Source organism: Scyliorhinus torazame, chromosome 7, assembly GCF_047496885.1.
Source record: "Scyliorhinus torazame isolate Kashiwa2021f chromosome 7, sScyTor2.1, whole genome shotgun sequence".
In the NCBI taxonomy this organism is placed as follows: Eukaryota; Metazoa; Chordata; class Chondrichthyes; order Carcharhiniformes; family Scyliorhinidae; genus Scyliorhinus; species Scyliorhinus torazame.
In genome coordinates, this window is record NC_092713.1 from 194,053,128 (window position 1) to 194,069,907 (window position 16,780).

A 16,780-nucleotide genomic window follows, 5' to 3' on the forward strand; every position below is an offset into this window, starting at 1 on the left:
GATTCGGGTTGTTATAATATGTCACGGCTCACATAACGTCTCCAAATTTTATACACAGCTGCTACCAGCATGAAGTGGATTGAAGTGAAAATGAAAGTAAGTTAAGTTATGTCTAAGTGTGATTTTGTTCTGTTCCTCATTACAATTAAAGGTGATGCTGTTCGAATTTTCCTATTTTGTTTGCTTTGTATCCAGTGAAACTATAAAGCATTCCGAGCAGATATGGTACAAGCTAGTGATGATGGTAGGTATCTTTATGTTGTGTTGCGGGCGCTGTTTCTGTCCCAGTTTTTGATGTGTTGGTTTTTGTTCTTTCTATGTTGCATTCAATTTTTGAAATCGCATTATTCCTTTCATTGAGTTGCATTATTCCTTTCAAGTGCTTGCATGTGAGACATGTGACATTGGGATTGATGTCCCATTATACAGTGACATGGCTTCCAGAATGATGGCTGAATTCTTATGGTAAAAGCTGCTTAATTTATGCTATTTGGATGGATTTTGCAGCAGTGCCACAACATGTGCAATAGCTCAAGAGCCTCACAGCTCCAACCTCAACGCCAATCTGTGTAAGTGCAATATGCAGAGTTGGGCTTCTGATTTGCGCATTCCAACTGGAACCTCTTGCAGTTTTTAGGTGGGGTGGGTTCATGCAGACCAATGTTGGTGAAAGCCCCAGCAGCAGCGTACTTTGGAGACACCAAGGAACTGCCCCTTCCCTCAAAGAGCTTTGGTGCCACCCCACAAGCGCCTACCACCACCATCACCCCAATTACATCTAGCAGTGCTATTCCCACCCAATGCATTATATGCTGAATACAAGGGGCCGTGCCTAGATCTTTTGCTGGGAATTGGTTGCTACTACCCAGGTAATGAAATGAGCAACCTGTAGCCTATTCTAATTATAGTTCACTTTCCCAAAGTTGCTTTGGATAATCCATTTTGTGCCACCTACTAGTTGCTATAATTTCATTGACCTGCAAAGGCTAAGTTTGTGTGTACACACTTCATTCAGGAATCTCAATCTATAAGTATAATGAGATGCAAATTTAAAATTGGAATGACGTGATCTTGAAGAATCTTTCTCTCAAGTTAACTTGGTGGAATAGTTCTGTGATGGATGTGTAGCCAGTTAAAATGGCTAACTCCCGATTTAGAATGGCTAACTCCCGATTTAAAATGGCGAACGGCAAAGGCATGATGGGAAAGTCAGCCAACAGGACACAAACAATCAGCTGTGGGTTGAGTGTGTATTTACCTCTGGAATGGCCAGACAAGATCGATACCAGCAACCATCAGCATAACAAAACACCAGCCATCTGCATATTAATGAGCAATCCCCGGGAACAATGAGCAACATTTAGAAACATAAAGCCAAACCGTGGCGCCAGCAGAAGCCTACACAATGGGAGGTGAACGGCCACCTCAAGGAATCAGGGAACCGCTCCAGCATTGGAGAAAATCGAAAGACGCAGAAGTTAGCAACAGATGTCCCTAGATGACGTAATTCCTAAACCTTATCAGGATACCTTATGTAAAAGGCTTCAGTGAATTGCAGCAACATAGCAGGATATTGCTGGGAGTTATTGGGCATGTCCACAGCTGGGGCACATCCTTCCCACAATCTATGTTTTTGGAAGAAGGCAAGTAGACCCTTTCAAAGTTGCGAAACCAGGTAACCGTTTACTACCGAGTTTAAAGAGAGCAAAGGTCAAATCAAACCCAATTAGGTTTGATTTAAAAACAAAATGTGATTTTGATGTTCTATGATAGATTGCATTTGAGTGGGAGATGTTGAAATGAGCCTGAATTTTAACAGTTTTCCAGAGTATGGTGGGTTGAAAGGTGCACGACTCTTAATTAAATCATTGTTAATTCCACTGATGAAAATGATTGTTTCTCAAGTTATCTAATTTTTAGGTTGAATTGTTACTTGCCTTTTTTAATCAAGATTACCTGCCTTTAATCATGTTTAACTATGAATTCCCTTAATATTGATAATTCATTGGGAGAAAGTACCAGTGAATATTCCATCCTGTTGAATTTTGGATAATTGAATAGTGCAAGATTTTTTGTGCCTGCCAGTTTGTAATCTTCTATCGTAGACCTAGTATCAGGCATCATCTGACAATGACTCCCAGCTGTTCTATTTCATATTACCATCTCTGAAAAGTTGAGAGAGGAAAGCAAATTCTTATAACCAGCAGGTCAGACTTGAAGTACAGTTAAATTGTAGAGTCGAACTCTTAAGGTGCCAGTTACCTTGCTTGGTTGCAGTTTGCATCTGACGAGTTGTAGTTTGCATCTGGCTAGTAAACTCTGATTGAGCATTAAAAGTGCCTAAGCAAGTTGGAAGTACCAGATGGTGAGATGGCATCTAACACCACTATGAGGTGTGTGGTTCATATGCCACATAATTCAAAGTAACACGGAGCTTGATGCTTTGAACCTTGAGGCACCAAGTTTGGAGGTTAGGAGGATCAAGTAAATATGTGACATTTATGAACTTAAGCTCAACATTTGGGCATGATGGACAAAGTGAAACATGACCTTGTAAGTCAGAAAAGAGCATGCTATATTGTAAAAGGTTTTAAAGATTCAAAATATGTAAACTTGTGCACTTAAAAATTATTAAAATGGAAATTCCTCCTCAAAACTGAGGTGACTATTTTCCACTGGCATCTACGAACAAACTTTGCAGAATATTTTTAATTTTACTACCAAGTAACAAAAGACTATCACACTAGTGCCAAAGTTAACACATTTTGAAATTTTCTCCCTTTTTTGGCTTTGTTCAGACTTATATTTTAGAGGTACATTTAACTTGCTGCAGTGAGAAGAAATAGTAAACAAATTATTCTTTTGTTAGCCTTTTCTTTTGAGTTACAATGTAAAATTGCTGTGCAATTTATCAACAACAGTCGGAATGGAATTTAGTTTTACATAATAGAGAACATTTCAGATTTGTGTTTGACAGTGTAACAGTCATTGAATCTCACCATTAACTCATGACATGAAGCACTGGGTAAAATGTTTTGATAAATGGCATGATATGAATGGAATTATTTTCCTACTGTAATATAGTGGAACTTTTTGGGAGATGTTGGTTCTGTTCAACACTGGAGCAGAACACCCATTTATTTCCCCCATCTGGGCATTTTCAGAGGAAGGGATGTATACTCAGAATTTTATGCAGGTTTTATGCATTGTGCTTTGTGTGATTTTTCTAGTTTTTTTTTTTTCTGGCTTGTTTGTTTGCTGAGCATTGCTTTTTCTCTTATTCTTTCAGGAACTTGGAGTCACAACACATGCTAACTACAAGATAACCTTCATGTTGGACAGTGCAGCAATGATCACAGTGCATACACCAAAGAGAGGAGTAGTGGAGGTGAGTGTAAAAGTATCTCTTTAAGCTTTACCAATGCAGCTTTGTATTAAATACAAGTACTGATAAGAAATTACACCAGTCAGTTTAAAGAGCTTTTTTACTGATACTTGATCAGAGATTTCATTTTTAAAACTTCTTTTTTGTGAATTTTGTGTTTGTTGAGATGAAAGATGTTTTTGCTCGTGAAGGGGTACTTCCTGTTTCAGGCACCTCATATTTATACTATGTATACCCATTTCAGTTGCAGCATAGGTTAAATACAGAGTAAAATTCACCCTGTGCAATGTTAATTACATAATAATGGTATTTAATTATATTGAGGTGGTGGGGATTAATTGTACCCCTATATATAGGAACCGATTGAATCTGTGGGTATTGAGTTGGGAGGTGCATGCATGTTATGCACATCGCTGTAATTCAATACTTCTAAAAGTATGTAAAAATTCACCACTTGGCTTTCTGGAGTAAGGCCGTTTATCCAATTCACACTTGAAGGTTAGGTACTCTTCCAATTTATATGCAGAGTTAAACTCTGCATTTTTGAATAAACATTCCCAGGTCAGTTACAGCATAAAATAAATGCAGAGTAAAGAGCCCTCTACACTGTCTTAACAAGCATGTCTGATGAAATACGGTATGGCTAGATAAAGAGTGGAATGCCATATACGGTCCTCCAACAAATGCCGTAGCATCCTCCCCATACCAGTAGTGGTACATAGTTATATTTCCAGCACTGGAGTTTCTCTGACATTGCTAATTGGTGCTGATCTGGAAGCAATTTGGGCATGCAACCAGTAGGAAAGGGCTTGAGATGGAAGCAGGCTCATTTTGCCATTGTTTTTATTTAACTTTTTTTAAAAAAACTGCACTGATGCCCATATCTTCTGCAGGTAAAAAACTCTGTTCGATAAATTTATATCAGTATTGATAGTTCAAATGCAGTAGTGTTCTCCTCCCTGCTTACCCTCCCCAGTGAGCTACAATTTAAAGCAATGCTAAGAAGAGATTTCACAATGACTTTTGTTCACAGGTCAAACCACTCGGTGTCATATGGGATAAATTTCCCGAGTTCTACACTAGAAAGAATACAATAATGTTTGATGACATTGGTCGGAATTTTCTGATGAACCCGCAAAATGGGCTAAAGGTAAGAATTGTTCTCGTAGCGCTACAGTATAAACTCCAGCATTGTCTTTGTTACAAAGTTAATATTTCCTGGAGATAACTCCAGTGGTATCAGAATTTATCGCAGTGACTGCATCAGATTCTCGTAATACCCATTGATACAGCCCTATATCTACTTGTATATTAGTGTAAAGGGCGAGATGGCGGCGGACACCTGAGGGCAGGCTGAGAGTAATGCATGCCGCAAGCTGAGGGATGGCTTAAAAAGGGATATGGCTGATAGGCAGGGGAGGGGTTGTTAAAGGAGAGGGAGAGGCTCCAGGTGGAGTTTGGGTTAGTGTCCACGGGGAGGTAGGGCTGTTGCAGAGGGCCTGATTGACAGTGTATGAGTAAGGAGAAAAGGCGAGCAGGATGCTGGCCATCAGCTGAGTAAGCAGGCAGCGGCGATGGAGATTTGTAGGGTGAGGGACGAGGGATAAGGTGGTGATGGATCCGGAGTGGGTGAATGGAGCATTTGAGGCCTTCTATATGAAGTTGTATGAGTCGGAGCCCCCTCCTGGGGAGGAGGAGAAGCGGTGGTTCCTGGATGGGTTGGAATTCCCTAAGGTGCAAGGGGAGTGGGTGCAGGGGCTGGGTCCCACATTAGGTTAAGGGAGGTGATGATGAAGGCGAGGAAGGCCCCGGGGCTGGATCGGTTCCCAGTCAAGTGTTTTTAAGAAGTTTGGTGCGGAGCTGGGGCCGTTGTTGGTGAGGACGTACAATGAGGCCAGGGATAGAGAAGTAAATTAATTGACTTTGTTCACTGCTCTTTTATTTCTTTAGAAGAAAATGCATCATTTAAAATATCGATTTGCTGCGATGATGCCAACATATATTCTTTATATATGAATAGAATTGGAATAGAGGGATACAGACCTCGGAAGTGTAGAAGATTTTAGTTTAGACCGTCAGCATGGTCGGCGCAGGCTTGGGAAATGGAAATGGAATGGAAATTGCTTATTGTCACAAGTAGGCTTCAAATGAAGTTACTGTGAAAAGCCCCTAGTCGCCACATTCCGGCGCCTGTTCGGGAAGGCTGATACGGGAATTGAGCCGTGCTGCTGGCCTGCCTTGGTCTGCTTTCAAAGCCAGCGATTTAGCTCTGTGCTCAACCGCTCCTAGGCCCCTAAACAGCTTGGAGGGCTGAAGGGCCTGTTCCTGTGCTGCACTTTTCTTTGTTCTTTTTCTTTGTTCTATATTTTGATTTCTAATGCTGAAAATTGGGTCTGTAAAAGTCATGGGGAAGTGTAATCTTCTGTGAGGCAGACTAAAATTTCTCATGTTCAAGCTTTTATTCTTTGGGGAGCAACATGTAATTTTGCAACATTAAATATCTCCTCTTTCCCTGTGTGCTAAACATTTCAGAAAAGGATTGGTCCTATTTGGTGCTGGATCTCTCTCTGGTTTCATATGCTTTACGGCGGTGGTGGCGGTACAACACCATCTGGGGGTGTTTGCAGCTCTCTGATACCTTGTCCACGTGTTCACTCTTCATGTATGAACCTGGTCAAATAGTGCAGACATGTTCATTGATTGATTGTAAAGGCTGCCACTGCTCTCATCCAAATTCCATGTGTAAGTGTGCATAATGTAGGATGACATTTGATAGCAATCCAGAGTGAGAACCCTTGGCTCAGGGGTGCTGTAGTATCCCAGCCTCTGCTCTGATTGTGGCTAACTAACCAGAGACTAGGAATCAAACCTGACCCATTGACTTTTGATCTTTGCGCAGTGCAGTGTACATTAAGTCAAAAAGTATGAGAGAAAGAATTTGTTTCATGACATGGGGCACTACTGTGGCAAGATGTAAATACAGCCTGTGTTTTATTGACATTTGTTTCCAGATTAGACCTTTCATGAAGGCTCATCTCAACCGAGATAAAGACAGGGAGCTGCTGAAACTGTCACAGTACCTAAAGGAGATTGGTAAGCTAGATGACTTCACGGACCTCAATCATAAACACTGGGAAAGGTAAGGGTGTCTTCTGCCTCCCACTCTTGAATGCTGTCAGATAACAAGGGCCATGCTCCAGCTGTTAGCATCTGCACCTGTGTTCCAGTTGCTGAATGATGCCAACAGTACAGATACTTTTATGGGCAGGGAGACACCAGTTAGGACAGACATACTGCCTCTTCACATCATGGTTCTGTGGAAAGAAGGTGTTCATTTCTTATTTCAATATTAATTTCCGCTTCCTACTCTGATTGAGCTTCTTGCCTTAAAACCCTCCACCTAGATACTTCCTTCCCATCCTTCAAAAGCCTTCTCAAAACCTCTGTCTTCGCATATGGTTCCAGCCACCAAGACTTAGATTATTGCTCCTCTGTGCCATGTCTCTGGATATTAATGATGCTGTGTATTTATTCAACGGATTGTTTGATCTCTAATTCATTATCTTAAAGAATGGTGAATACAGATTTAACAGAAACTTTTGTATCTTTTATTTCAACTCCACACCAAGCCAGGAATCGAACCCGGGTCCCAGGTGCTGTGAATCAACAGTGCTAACCACTGTGCTATGGTGCCGCCTTAAAGGATTAGCCATCTATCTTAGGTTATAAATATAGCCACTTTTATAAAGGGTTAAATACTTGAAGAAATTTAAATGCTTTAAATGGGCTTTCAAGATTGGGAGTTTTTACTTGTGAAAACTGTAAAAGATATATTAATCTTTATTTAATTTCAACATGGCTCCTGTGGTTTGTGGGGGACATTTTGTGAATCAGCATGGAGGGTATAAATGCAAAGGATGGGGGAAGGGGACATGAGTTGGCATGGAAGCTATGGGGATCATGAGGGAGGAGCATGGTTTGGCATGAGTTGTCATTTTTTTACAAAGTGGATGCACCAAGCTGAGAGATTTCCCGATTTGCACTATCCAACTCGGGAACAAAAAGTCAGACCTGACACAGCGGTTTTGAAATCATTCCAGAGCAGTAGCATCCCTCTGAAAAGGTTTCAAGTGCATTGGCTTTGCGTGTAAACCTCCTCTGCTGCTATTTCATATTATAGGGAAAAATTCATATGGAATGTCAGAGATATTACTGCATCCTATAATGTTGTCAACTTTGAAAAGGAGCCTCATTCTGCTCTGTTCTAACTCTTGATCAATTGCCAAAATGCTCCAATACAGCAATTTCCTACTATGGTAAACTCAGCTTTACAAATGTGTGTACCATTGCTATCTTATTGCTGTAGGAAATTAAGATTTCCTGAGTGATGAGATGTCCTGCAGTTAAAAAGCATTGACCTCCGCTAATTGTAGAACATTTTAATTGTGTTTCCAAACTGAACAGACCATGGGTGGGAGGGAAATGGATTTGAGTGCCTGTCTCTGCCAGAGCATGATTCACTGTTACCCCGAGGATTGTAATGTCTACGGCATGTAACTCTACACTGTTAGCACTGTTGCCACCAGAAGGAGCATCTCTGCATGACTTCACCTTCCACCTAAAAATGCTGAATTATAAGTGCCGCAACTGTGTGTTTGTGTGCATACACCAAAATATATCCACTGGCCCACACTTATCAAAGAACATAGAACAATACAGCACAGGAACAGGCCTTTCGGCCCTCCAAGCCTGTACCGGTCATGATACCACCCTTGGGCAAAACCCTCGGCACTTCAAATCCAGATTAATCCTGCCTATGAACATTGATACCATTGGTATTGCTCACTAGTCAGCTGCACAATTGTACTTTTCAAATTGCTAATTCAATCTCTTCTGCCTGCAGATATCTCTCTAAGAAGCAAGGACAGTGAGCCCTGGTATTGGTCTCTCTGCCCTGGATTGTGCACTCTTCAGAAGTACGTGAGAAACTTTAACTGTGATTGAACTCCGAACAAGTGCTGAGCACTGCAACATTCAAAAACCGAAAACAAACAACGCCAAAGGGACTTATCAACTGAAGTGCTACTTGTAGCTTTCCTTATCCTTCAGTCCTCTACACTGTTGGTCCTTCAATGGGGACAAGTGAATAGAACAAAGGACAATGTGCTTCAGTAAAATACTGTCACACCATGTGCATACATCGGAACATGTTCCTGTTGCATCATCATTTATCTCTAAGTGTAGCTTCCTTGCTTTGTCATGAGGCTGGTTAAAACCAGAAGTATGTTATTGCAGGTACTTCATGCAGGAGTAAGTTATTTTTTTTTGACCAGCTGCTCTTGTGTGCTGAGTTTGGATCAAATACATGATAAAACATTGAATTCCTACATACGCAATTTCAGTTTGACCCAGGTTTTAAGAGGGAATATTTTAAACTTGCCCCCTTGAGCTCCTGTGAACAAGCAGTGTAATGGCAGATGTACTGCACGCCTGTGGTCTTTATCCCCTGTAGGCTCTCCATTTCTCAGCCCTACTTTCAGCTATTGCTGAACTGTATGAATATTTCCAGTTTTTCAGCACGGCAATTGTCCTGTGATTCAGACCGGACGTGGGTTAGATGCCACTGTCATCTTGTGATCCATACCTGGAGAGTTTGTCGTCTCTTGTTTCACCTTTGTTGCTTGTTCCTTCCTGTGCTGTCACACCACAAGTCACTCATTACCTTGACTATGTCGCTTGCCATCAGGTGCTACAGATCTCTTCCCAGATGTTATTCAAAACCAACTGTACTGTAGCAAATTGGTGCATTTTCAGAGCACTATTTATTTGTGTCTGGTTGAGATCCAACTTAATGAAAAATTGGCATGGCTTTAATTTTCTACCAAGCCACCTACAGTGGAATGCTGGCGATGGTTTACACTCCACAGCAAAAGGTCAGCGACAGGAATGGGGCCAAGATGAGAATTCCTCTTTACACAGTACAGAATCGCAAATGCTAACCAAATTTGCCAAATAGAGTTGCGACCTTCTTTCTTTCTTGCAGCAACGAGCTAAAAAGTATAGATTAGAAGTATGCCAGGGTGAGCAATGCCAGCTGTTCCAAAGTTTAGTAGCGTTTTCTTTTTACAGATTAACTATTCATATGGTTATGTGACTCCCGCGTTGGCTGTGCCCAATATTATGAAGGAAGCGGCCTGCTCAGTGTTTCAGGCACTTTTGGAGATGTGCAAAGAAGCTCATCTAATTTCCACCGGCACTCCAGCAAGCGTGCATGGCAGTTGTCGGGAGCACCCTGAAAAATTAAAAGGGGTGTTGAGCCATGCTTAGAGCTCTTTGTTCTGTGCTGATACTCTCCCATCACTCTGGCGCTGAATATAGAAGCAGCAGCTTGTGCAGTTACATCCTCTCCCCATGCAGCATAGAGCATGCTAATAACAAAATGTGTGTTCTGCAGATCAATAGATCTGGGAATTTTAAAAAAGAGGTCAAACTAATCTGTTTACAGTTCAGCTTGGCTGAAAGGGCCAGAAAAGTCGTGGAATTTTTGTCTTGGTTTCTTCATGTTGTGAGTTTTCATTCATTACTGCTGTGTGCTTATTTTCATCCTTTTAAATAACAAAAAACAGACATTCCAGGTTGAATTCTGTATTTAAAAATAAAGTAATTCTCAGTGGAGCAATATCAAAGGTGTAAATATTAAATAAAATACCTGCTGAGGTTCTTTGGTCAAGTGACTATTTAATCGCTTGTTATTTGAAGCTGGGTGGCAATTTTCATTTTTTAATAAATTGAGTACCCAATTCATTTTTTCCAATTAAGGGGCAATTTAGCATGTTCAATCCACCTACCTTGCACATCTTTGGGTTGTGGGGGCGGAACCCACGCAAACATGGGGAGAATGTGCAAACTCCACACGGACAGTGACTAAGAGCTGGGATCGAACCTGGGACCTTGGCGCCGTGAGGCAGCAGTGCTACTCGCTGCGCCACCGTGCTGCCCAGCAATTCTAATTTATTCTGAGAATATGGAGTGGGGTTTTCACTGGTGTGGATTTGGTGTGTGCAGAAAACAATCTTGGGCAACTCGTCAATCTGTGTAAGTTGAAGACTGGAATTCTGGATTCAACATACCTTGAAACAATCTGGCAGTCAGCTCGTAAATATCTGTACAGTGGCTTTTAGGCATGTTTCACCACCACACATACAATGCTGGACCGTACTGGTCTAGAAGACTCTCAGGTTCTATCCCCTGTTTGTGCTGTGTGTGGGTGGGATAGAGAGGGGCAAATCAAGTAAAGTTGCCCGCTCCTGATTATTCCAGTAAGTCCTGTTGGCTTGTCTTTGTACGTAAGCACATAAATGAGAATCGGAGCAGTGTTGGGTATGTTGCCCCTTGCAATTGAATAGCCTACTAGCACACAATATTTAGGTTCACAGAAGAAAAGTGACCACTTGGGTAAGGCGCTGGCGGATGAATGATGACTGGAACCATAGCCCAGTATCCTAGTGAGGGAGAAAATGTTTCAGAACACTGATTGGAAAAATAAAACTAAACAAAGATGTTATTTATGTATTGTCAGTCAGTGTTTGGGATTTATCTGCCTTTAAATTAAAAACTAATATATGAGGTCATTCGGCCCATCGAGTCTGCATCAGCCCTTGGAAATAGCACCCCACTTAAGCCCACACCTGTAACCCAGTAACCCCACCTAATCTTTTTGGACACGGAGGGCAATTTAGCAGGGCCAATCAACCTAACCTGCACATCTTTGGACTGGAAGTTTTACCCTGTGGTCCCACCATGGCTGGGAAATTTGAATTGAGTAGAAAATATCAGTGCTAACAATGCTGGTATCAGTAAAAGTTACTTTTTTTTAAAACCCTAATGACTCGATTAAGGAAACTTGCTGTCCTTACCTGGCTTGACCTATGTGTGACTCCACATAAATAAATGTGTATACATAAACATTGTGTTTCTATAACTTGTATGGATTACACCACCTGAAATGTTTAATATTTAAAGAGGCGTAACATGCGATTAGCAAAATAAACATTTCTCCAACTGTGGTTGAAATCTTGGCCTCCCTCAAAAGGATACAGATGCTGGTGGACATTTGGAGTTTTCAAGGCTGAGCTTGAAAGATTTTGTTGGATAGGGTATCAAGGGAAATGGAGCAAAAGCAGGTGAATGGAGTTGTAGTACAGATGAGCCATAACCTAACTGAGCAGTGGAACAAACCTCCCGTTCCTAAATTAATTTAAAAAAAATTTACTCTCATTTCTGTATGTCTGATTTTGTAAAAAAACACAGCCAAGATTCCTTTCACCAATCTGAAATGTGCAAATGCATGGATGACCTGGTACAGGCACGGTTGAGCTTGATGACAATCCTTTCCATGGTGATAAAGCACTCAATTCAGGCTTGCGCACGACACGTATGGTGCTACACCTCGGCAGCAGGAGAGGAAGAAGAAAACTCTAAAACTGACTTTGCTTTCACTCAAAGTGATGGCATTGAGTCAATCCCATGCTGCAACAGAACTGCTGGATTAGCACCAACATGATGCTGGTTGGTCGTGCCAAACCTTATTTTGTGAAGCAGGTTGTGTGTGGATTTGTGCTACCAATTACTGGTGGGCAGAGATCCAGATTTTCAGCTACTGCCACTGCAGGGGGAAAGGGACAGAAAGCAGATTTGGGCAGTGGACTCGTTAAGTGAATTGAAAGAAATGCTGGGAGCACTTAGACCAAGTGGCATTGGCTAACGTTTCAAGTCTTGATCACTGTCAAATTTTTTTTTTAATAAACATTTTATTGAGGCACTTTTGGTATAGTAACAACAACAATATACATGAAACCATAAGCCTAGTGCAAAAGCTATTTACCTCTCGTACAGGTCCCACCCTTATTTACCCTCTAAACTATCCCCCCCCCCTCCCAGGTCTGCTGACGATTAATTTCCCGCAATGAAGTCGACGAACGGTTGCCACCTCCGGGTGAACCTTAACAGTGATCCTCTCAAGGCAAACTTGATTTTCTCCAAACAGAAAGCTAGCCATGTCCGACAGCCAGGTCTCTGACTTCGGGGGCATTGAGTCCCTCCATGCTAATAGTATCCGTCTCCGGGCTACCAAGGAAGCAAAGGCCTGAACTTTTGCCTCTTCTGGATTGATCACTGTCAAATTATAAGGAACAAGGACTCTGACTTTAGATTTGGCTTTTGGTGCGACTGCATGTCTCCACAAGATGCTTCTTGCATCTTCAGTAAGTGGTTGAATGGCACAGTGCTGGATCCTGTTTTGTATTTAGGGTTTGACCATCAACCAAACAAATTCACCTGACAACAATTGAACAAGTAAACAGAATCAGTGAGATCGAGGATTCTCTATTCGAGAAACTAAGTGTTGACATTGGGACTGAATCGGTGGTGACAGGAAACTCGGTGGCGTTCCCAGAGCAATTCATCGACTAGCATTGGCACCACATGGAACACAGCCGATTACAATGAAAAACTGTCTAATTCGCTGGAGTCGGGATTAACCCCGAGAGGCTGACAAGCTGCAGCCGCATATAAGCACTCCACTTCCCCCACACACTCATCCCAGCCAACAAAATGACAGCAAGAAGAGCGGCCCACCGACGCGGAACTGGAGACACTGCTGGATACCATGGAGGAGGTGGGCTACCCTGTACCCCGGGGTGGGGAGGAAGTTGTCACCCGCTGCCATGCACCAGGCCTGGGTGCAGGTGGGAGATGCCGGAGGCAACATTGCCAAGACAGGCCAGTAGTGGCGTAAGAAACTGCACAACCTCCTCAGGGCAGCCAGGGTGAGTAGGCAATAACCCTCGACCCACACACCCATAACCCCACCTGGGTGCCCTGGCCGCAAAGGCCACCAGCTACCCACCCTTTGTGCTGCATGCGTCCAACTGTCTTAACACTGTGTTTTCTGGCTCTTCACCCCTCCCCGCCCACCCCCGGATATGTCAGCCCACAATCGCTGATAGAAGGGGCGGAATTCACCCCCCCCCCCCACGCCTGGTGGGAGAATCGACCGGGCGCCGCGTGAGTCCCACCACGCCATCCTGACGCCCGCACGCGATTCTCCCACCCTCCCCCAAACCGGTGCGGCGCGAATCACGGCTGGCCACTGGGAGTATCGCCGCCTACCGTTGGTAATGGGCAAGTGGTGATTCTCCGGACCGGATGGGCCGCGCGACCTGCCCAACACGACAGGTTCCCGCCGGCGCTATTGCTACCGGCAGGAACAGCACGGGAACGCTGGGGGGGGGGGGGGCGAGGGGGGTTCCTGCACCGGGGGAAGGCTCAAAAGGGGTCTGGCCCGTGCTCGGTGCCCACCGATCGGCAGGCCGGCCTCTCTGAAGACCTCCTTTCCTCCGCTGCCAAGCAAGATGGATCCGCCATCTTCTTGCGTGGCGGCCGCGGGGAGGACGGCAACCGCGCATGCGTGGGTTGGCGCTGGCCAATCCGCGCATGCGCGAGTGACGTCATTTATGCGGCGCCGCTTTTACGCGGCGCCAAGGCCCGGCGCATGTAAATGACGCGGCGCCGCTCCTAGCCCCCCGGGGGCGGGAGAATAGGGGGCTGGAAACGGCCTCCGACGCCGGAGTGAAACACTCCGGTTTTCACTCCGGCGTCGGGACTTAGTCTGGCGATGGGAGAATTGCGCCCAGGAGGCGGCCCCTTACTGCAACAGACTTCCCATCACAGCTGTCTCCAACATCCTCCACCATCCCAGAGACACTCACTTCAGTTAGGAATGTTAATGAAGAGGCTCATGGCGCACTATCTGGTGCACACCACACACGTGTGGAAGTAGGAACCCGCGAGGAGGCGGAGAGTTGGAGGGTGGCTCGATCCCAGTGCCTAGCTACCCTCCACGTGGGTTTCGGGCTTCTGGAAAGGGCGGATATGTCGCACTGTCCCCCTGCTCAGCCGGAGTCATTGATGGCAGGGCCGGTCCGGCAGGTCCTCAAATGACAGGTGTCATGAGAATGTCACTTTAAGAAATGCTTGGCTGCCCATGTTACTGCAGTGATGTCAGAGTGTGGGTGGAGCTGAGCTCTGGCTCTGCTTTTAGTTGCACTTTGAGAAAAGCTTGGGTCTGTCTGCTTTTTGGTTTTGTTTCAGTGTTGGAGCTGAAGCCAGACAAAGCAGGTGTACTGTTGTTCTCTCTGCCATGAAAAGACTATCTCTTGATCATTTGGTGAAGTACACCATTCCTGGTTCGATTCCGAAGTCCATTGGCTGCAGGGGATGACAGTCAGCCATGTTAGCATGATGCGTACCCCCGTGCCCAACCAAGTCCACCAGGCTACATGTGCCCATGCATATCTCTACACCCCCCCACACCCAAACCCCGCCGTTCCCCCTGGCACTCTGCCCTCCACACCCTTGGCCCCATTGGTGCCTGGCACTGTAGGGGCCTCTAGCCCTGACACCCGTCCCTGCTGCCAGGGGTACCGGTGGCTGGTGCTACCCGTGCCAGCAGTACCCTCCATGGTCCCTGACCGGCACCCTCCTGCAGAGCCGGTGTCACTCTACACAACCAGTGGCTACGGTGGGTGGTCAGTAGGATGCGCAGCAAGATGATTGCCTTGCAGGCTGTGGCAATGGCAGTGCGTGACTGGGCATCCTGGTCCCATGGGGTGACAACCCAACCCCACGGCCCATCCCCTGCTCAGCCCCCATTGCCCCATCCGGGCTTGGTGGAGGCCCCCCCCAGCTAGCTCTACCAGCGGTAGGACTGGGAGCCCAAGGTTGGGCCTGTGCATGTTCTACCTCTCTCTCCTTCATCAGCCACGGCGCCTCTTTCCCGATTTTTAAAACCACAAGTGAAACTCGTCGTTGGTAATTCCTCCCCGTCGGAGGCAGAGCATCGGGGTGGGCCTGCTAATAATATGTGAACGGTGTTTCCTGTACGTGTAGAGTAGAACGCACTGACGCTGCTGTCAAGGCACTGGAGTACGGCATTCTGGCATGCGCCTGATGCCAGCCACGATTTTGCCATCACGACCAATTCTCCACCCAGTCGCGTTTCGCGATATCGCCGTTGGCCCACGGAGAATTCCGCCCACCTTTACAGCAGATGTTAAATTATACTAAGACCTTCTCTAATGAAAGCAAATGGCTTGTAAACTATGCTGGACCATCTATTTTGTAATTAGCCTTTACATCCATAGAATGCCTACAGTACAGGAGGCCATTTGGCCCATCAGTTCTGCAGTGACCCTCTGAAAGATCACCTACACCCACTGCCCTGCCCTATCCACATAACCCCAACTGACCTGAACATCTTTGGACTGTGGGTGGAAACCAGAGCACCCGGAGGAAACCCACGTAGACACGGGGAGAAAGTGCAAGCTCCACAGTCACCCAAGGCCGGAATTGAACCCTGGTCCCTGGTGCTATGAGGCAGCAGTGCTAATCACCGTGCATCCCATATATTTGGCCCTTATTTCATAATCTCACCAACTATAGAAATGACTGGTTTGCTAATCCCCTTTGACCTCCCTTCAGACAATACTTCACAGATTTCAATTTAGATGGGGGTGGGGGGGAATCTCAAAGGATTTTTGAGCTCGAATCTGATTTCTCTCTGAAACTATTACCAGAGCTTTGTGAAATGGTAATAATTGTTTTTTGAATACAGTAGAAGCTTCCAACATGTGTCTGAAGAAATCTTGGCATTTCTGAGTTTTGTGGCTTGGTTTCTTTCCCAAGTGCACTGCTTGGAGATGGACAATGGCCCAAATCTTCTGGTAGCCATGTCAGCAGAGATTGGACTTAAGTTGGGAGATGCACATCAGGACCTCGCACAAGTCTTGACACGCATATACACAAGGGCAGTAATTGTCCAGGAAGTTAAACCTCTGATGGGCTCAATATTGCTGCCCAGGGCCCTCAAGAAAGTCTCTGACACTAAGCTCCAAGACTTATAAGAACATAAGAACTAGGAGCAGGAATAGGCCATCTGGCCCCTCGAGCCTGTTCCACCATTCAATGAGATCATGGCTGATCTTTTGTGGACTCAGCTCCACTTTCCGGCCTGAACACCATAACCCTTAATCCCTTTATTCTTCAAAAAACTATCTATCTTTATCTTAAAAACATTTAATGAAGGAGCTTCAACTGCTTCACTGGGCAAGGAATTCCATAGATTCACAACCCTTTGGGTGAAGAAGTTCCTCCTAAACTCAGTCCTAAATCTACTTCCCCTTATTTTGAGGCTATGCCCCCTAGTTCTGCTTTCACCCGCCAGTGGAAACAACCTGCCCGCATCTATCCTATCTATTCCCTTCATAATCATATATGTTTCTATAAGATCCCCCCTCATCCTTCTAAATTCCAACGAGTACAGTCCCAGTCTACTCA

General features: G+C 44.8%; 1 protein-coding gene across 2 annotated transcripts in view; it reads left to right on the forward strand.

Moving 5' to 3' along the window:
• ublcp1 (ubiquitin-like domain containing CTD phosphatase 1) overlaps positions 1 to 10,115 on the forward strand; it is a 42,225-nt gene extending 32,110 nt beyond the window's left edge. For both annotated transcript variants that reach the window (XM_072511917.1, XM_072511916.1), the window contains exons 7-11: positions 59 to 96; positions 3,290 to 3,388; positions 4,419 to 4,535; positions 6,397 to 6,524; positions 8,289 to 10,115. In XM_072511917.1, coding sequence (XP_072368018.1) covers positions 59 to 96; positions 3,290 to 3,388; positions 4,419 to 4,535; positions 6,397 to 6,524; positions 8,289 to 8,316 — 410 coding nt within the window. In that variant the 3' untranslated portion in view covers positions 8,317 to 10,115. The remainder of the gene's footprint in view (positions 1 to 58; positions 97 to 3,289; positions 3,389 to 4,418; positions 4,536 to 6,396; positions 6,525 to 8,288) is intronic.
• The last annotated feature ends 6,665 nt before the right edge of the window (positions 10,116 to 16,780 follow it).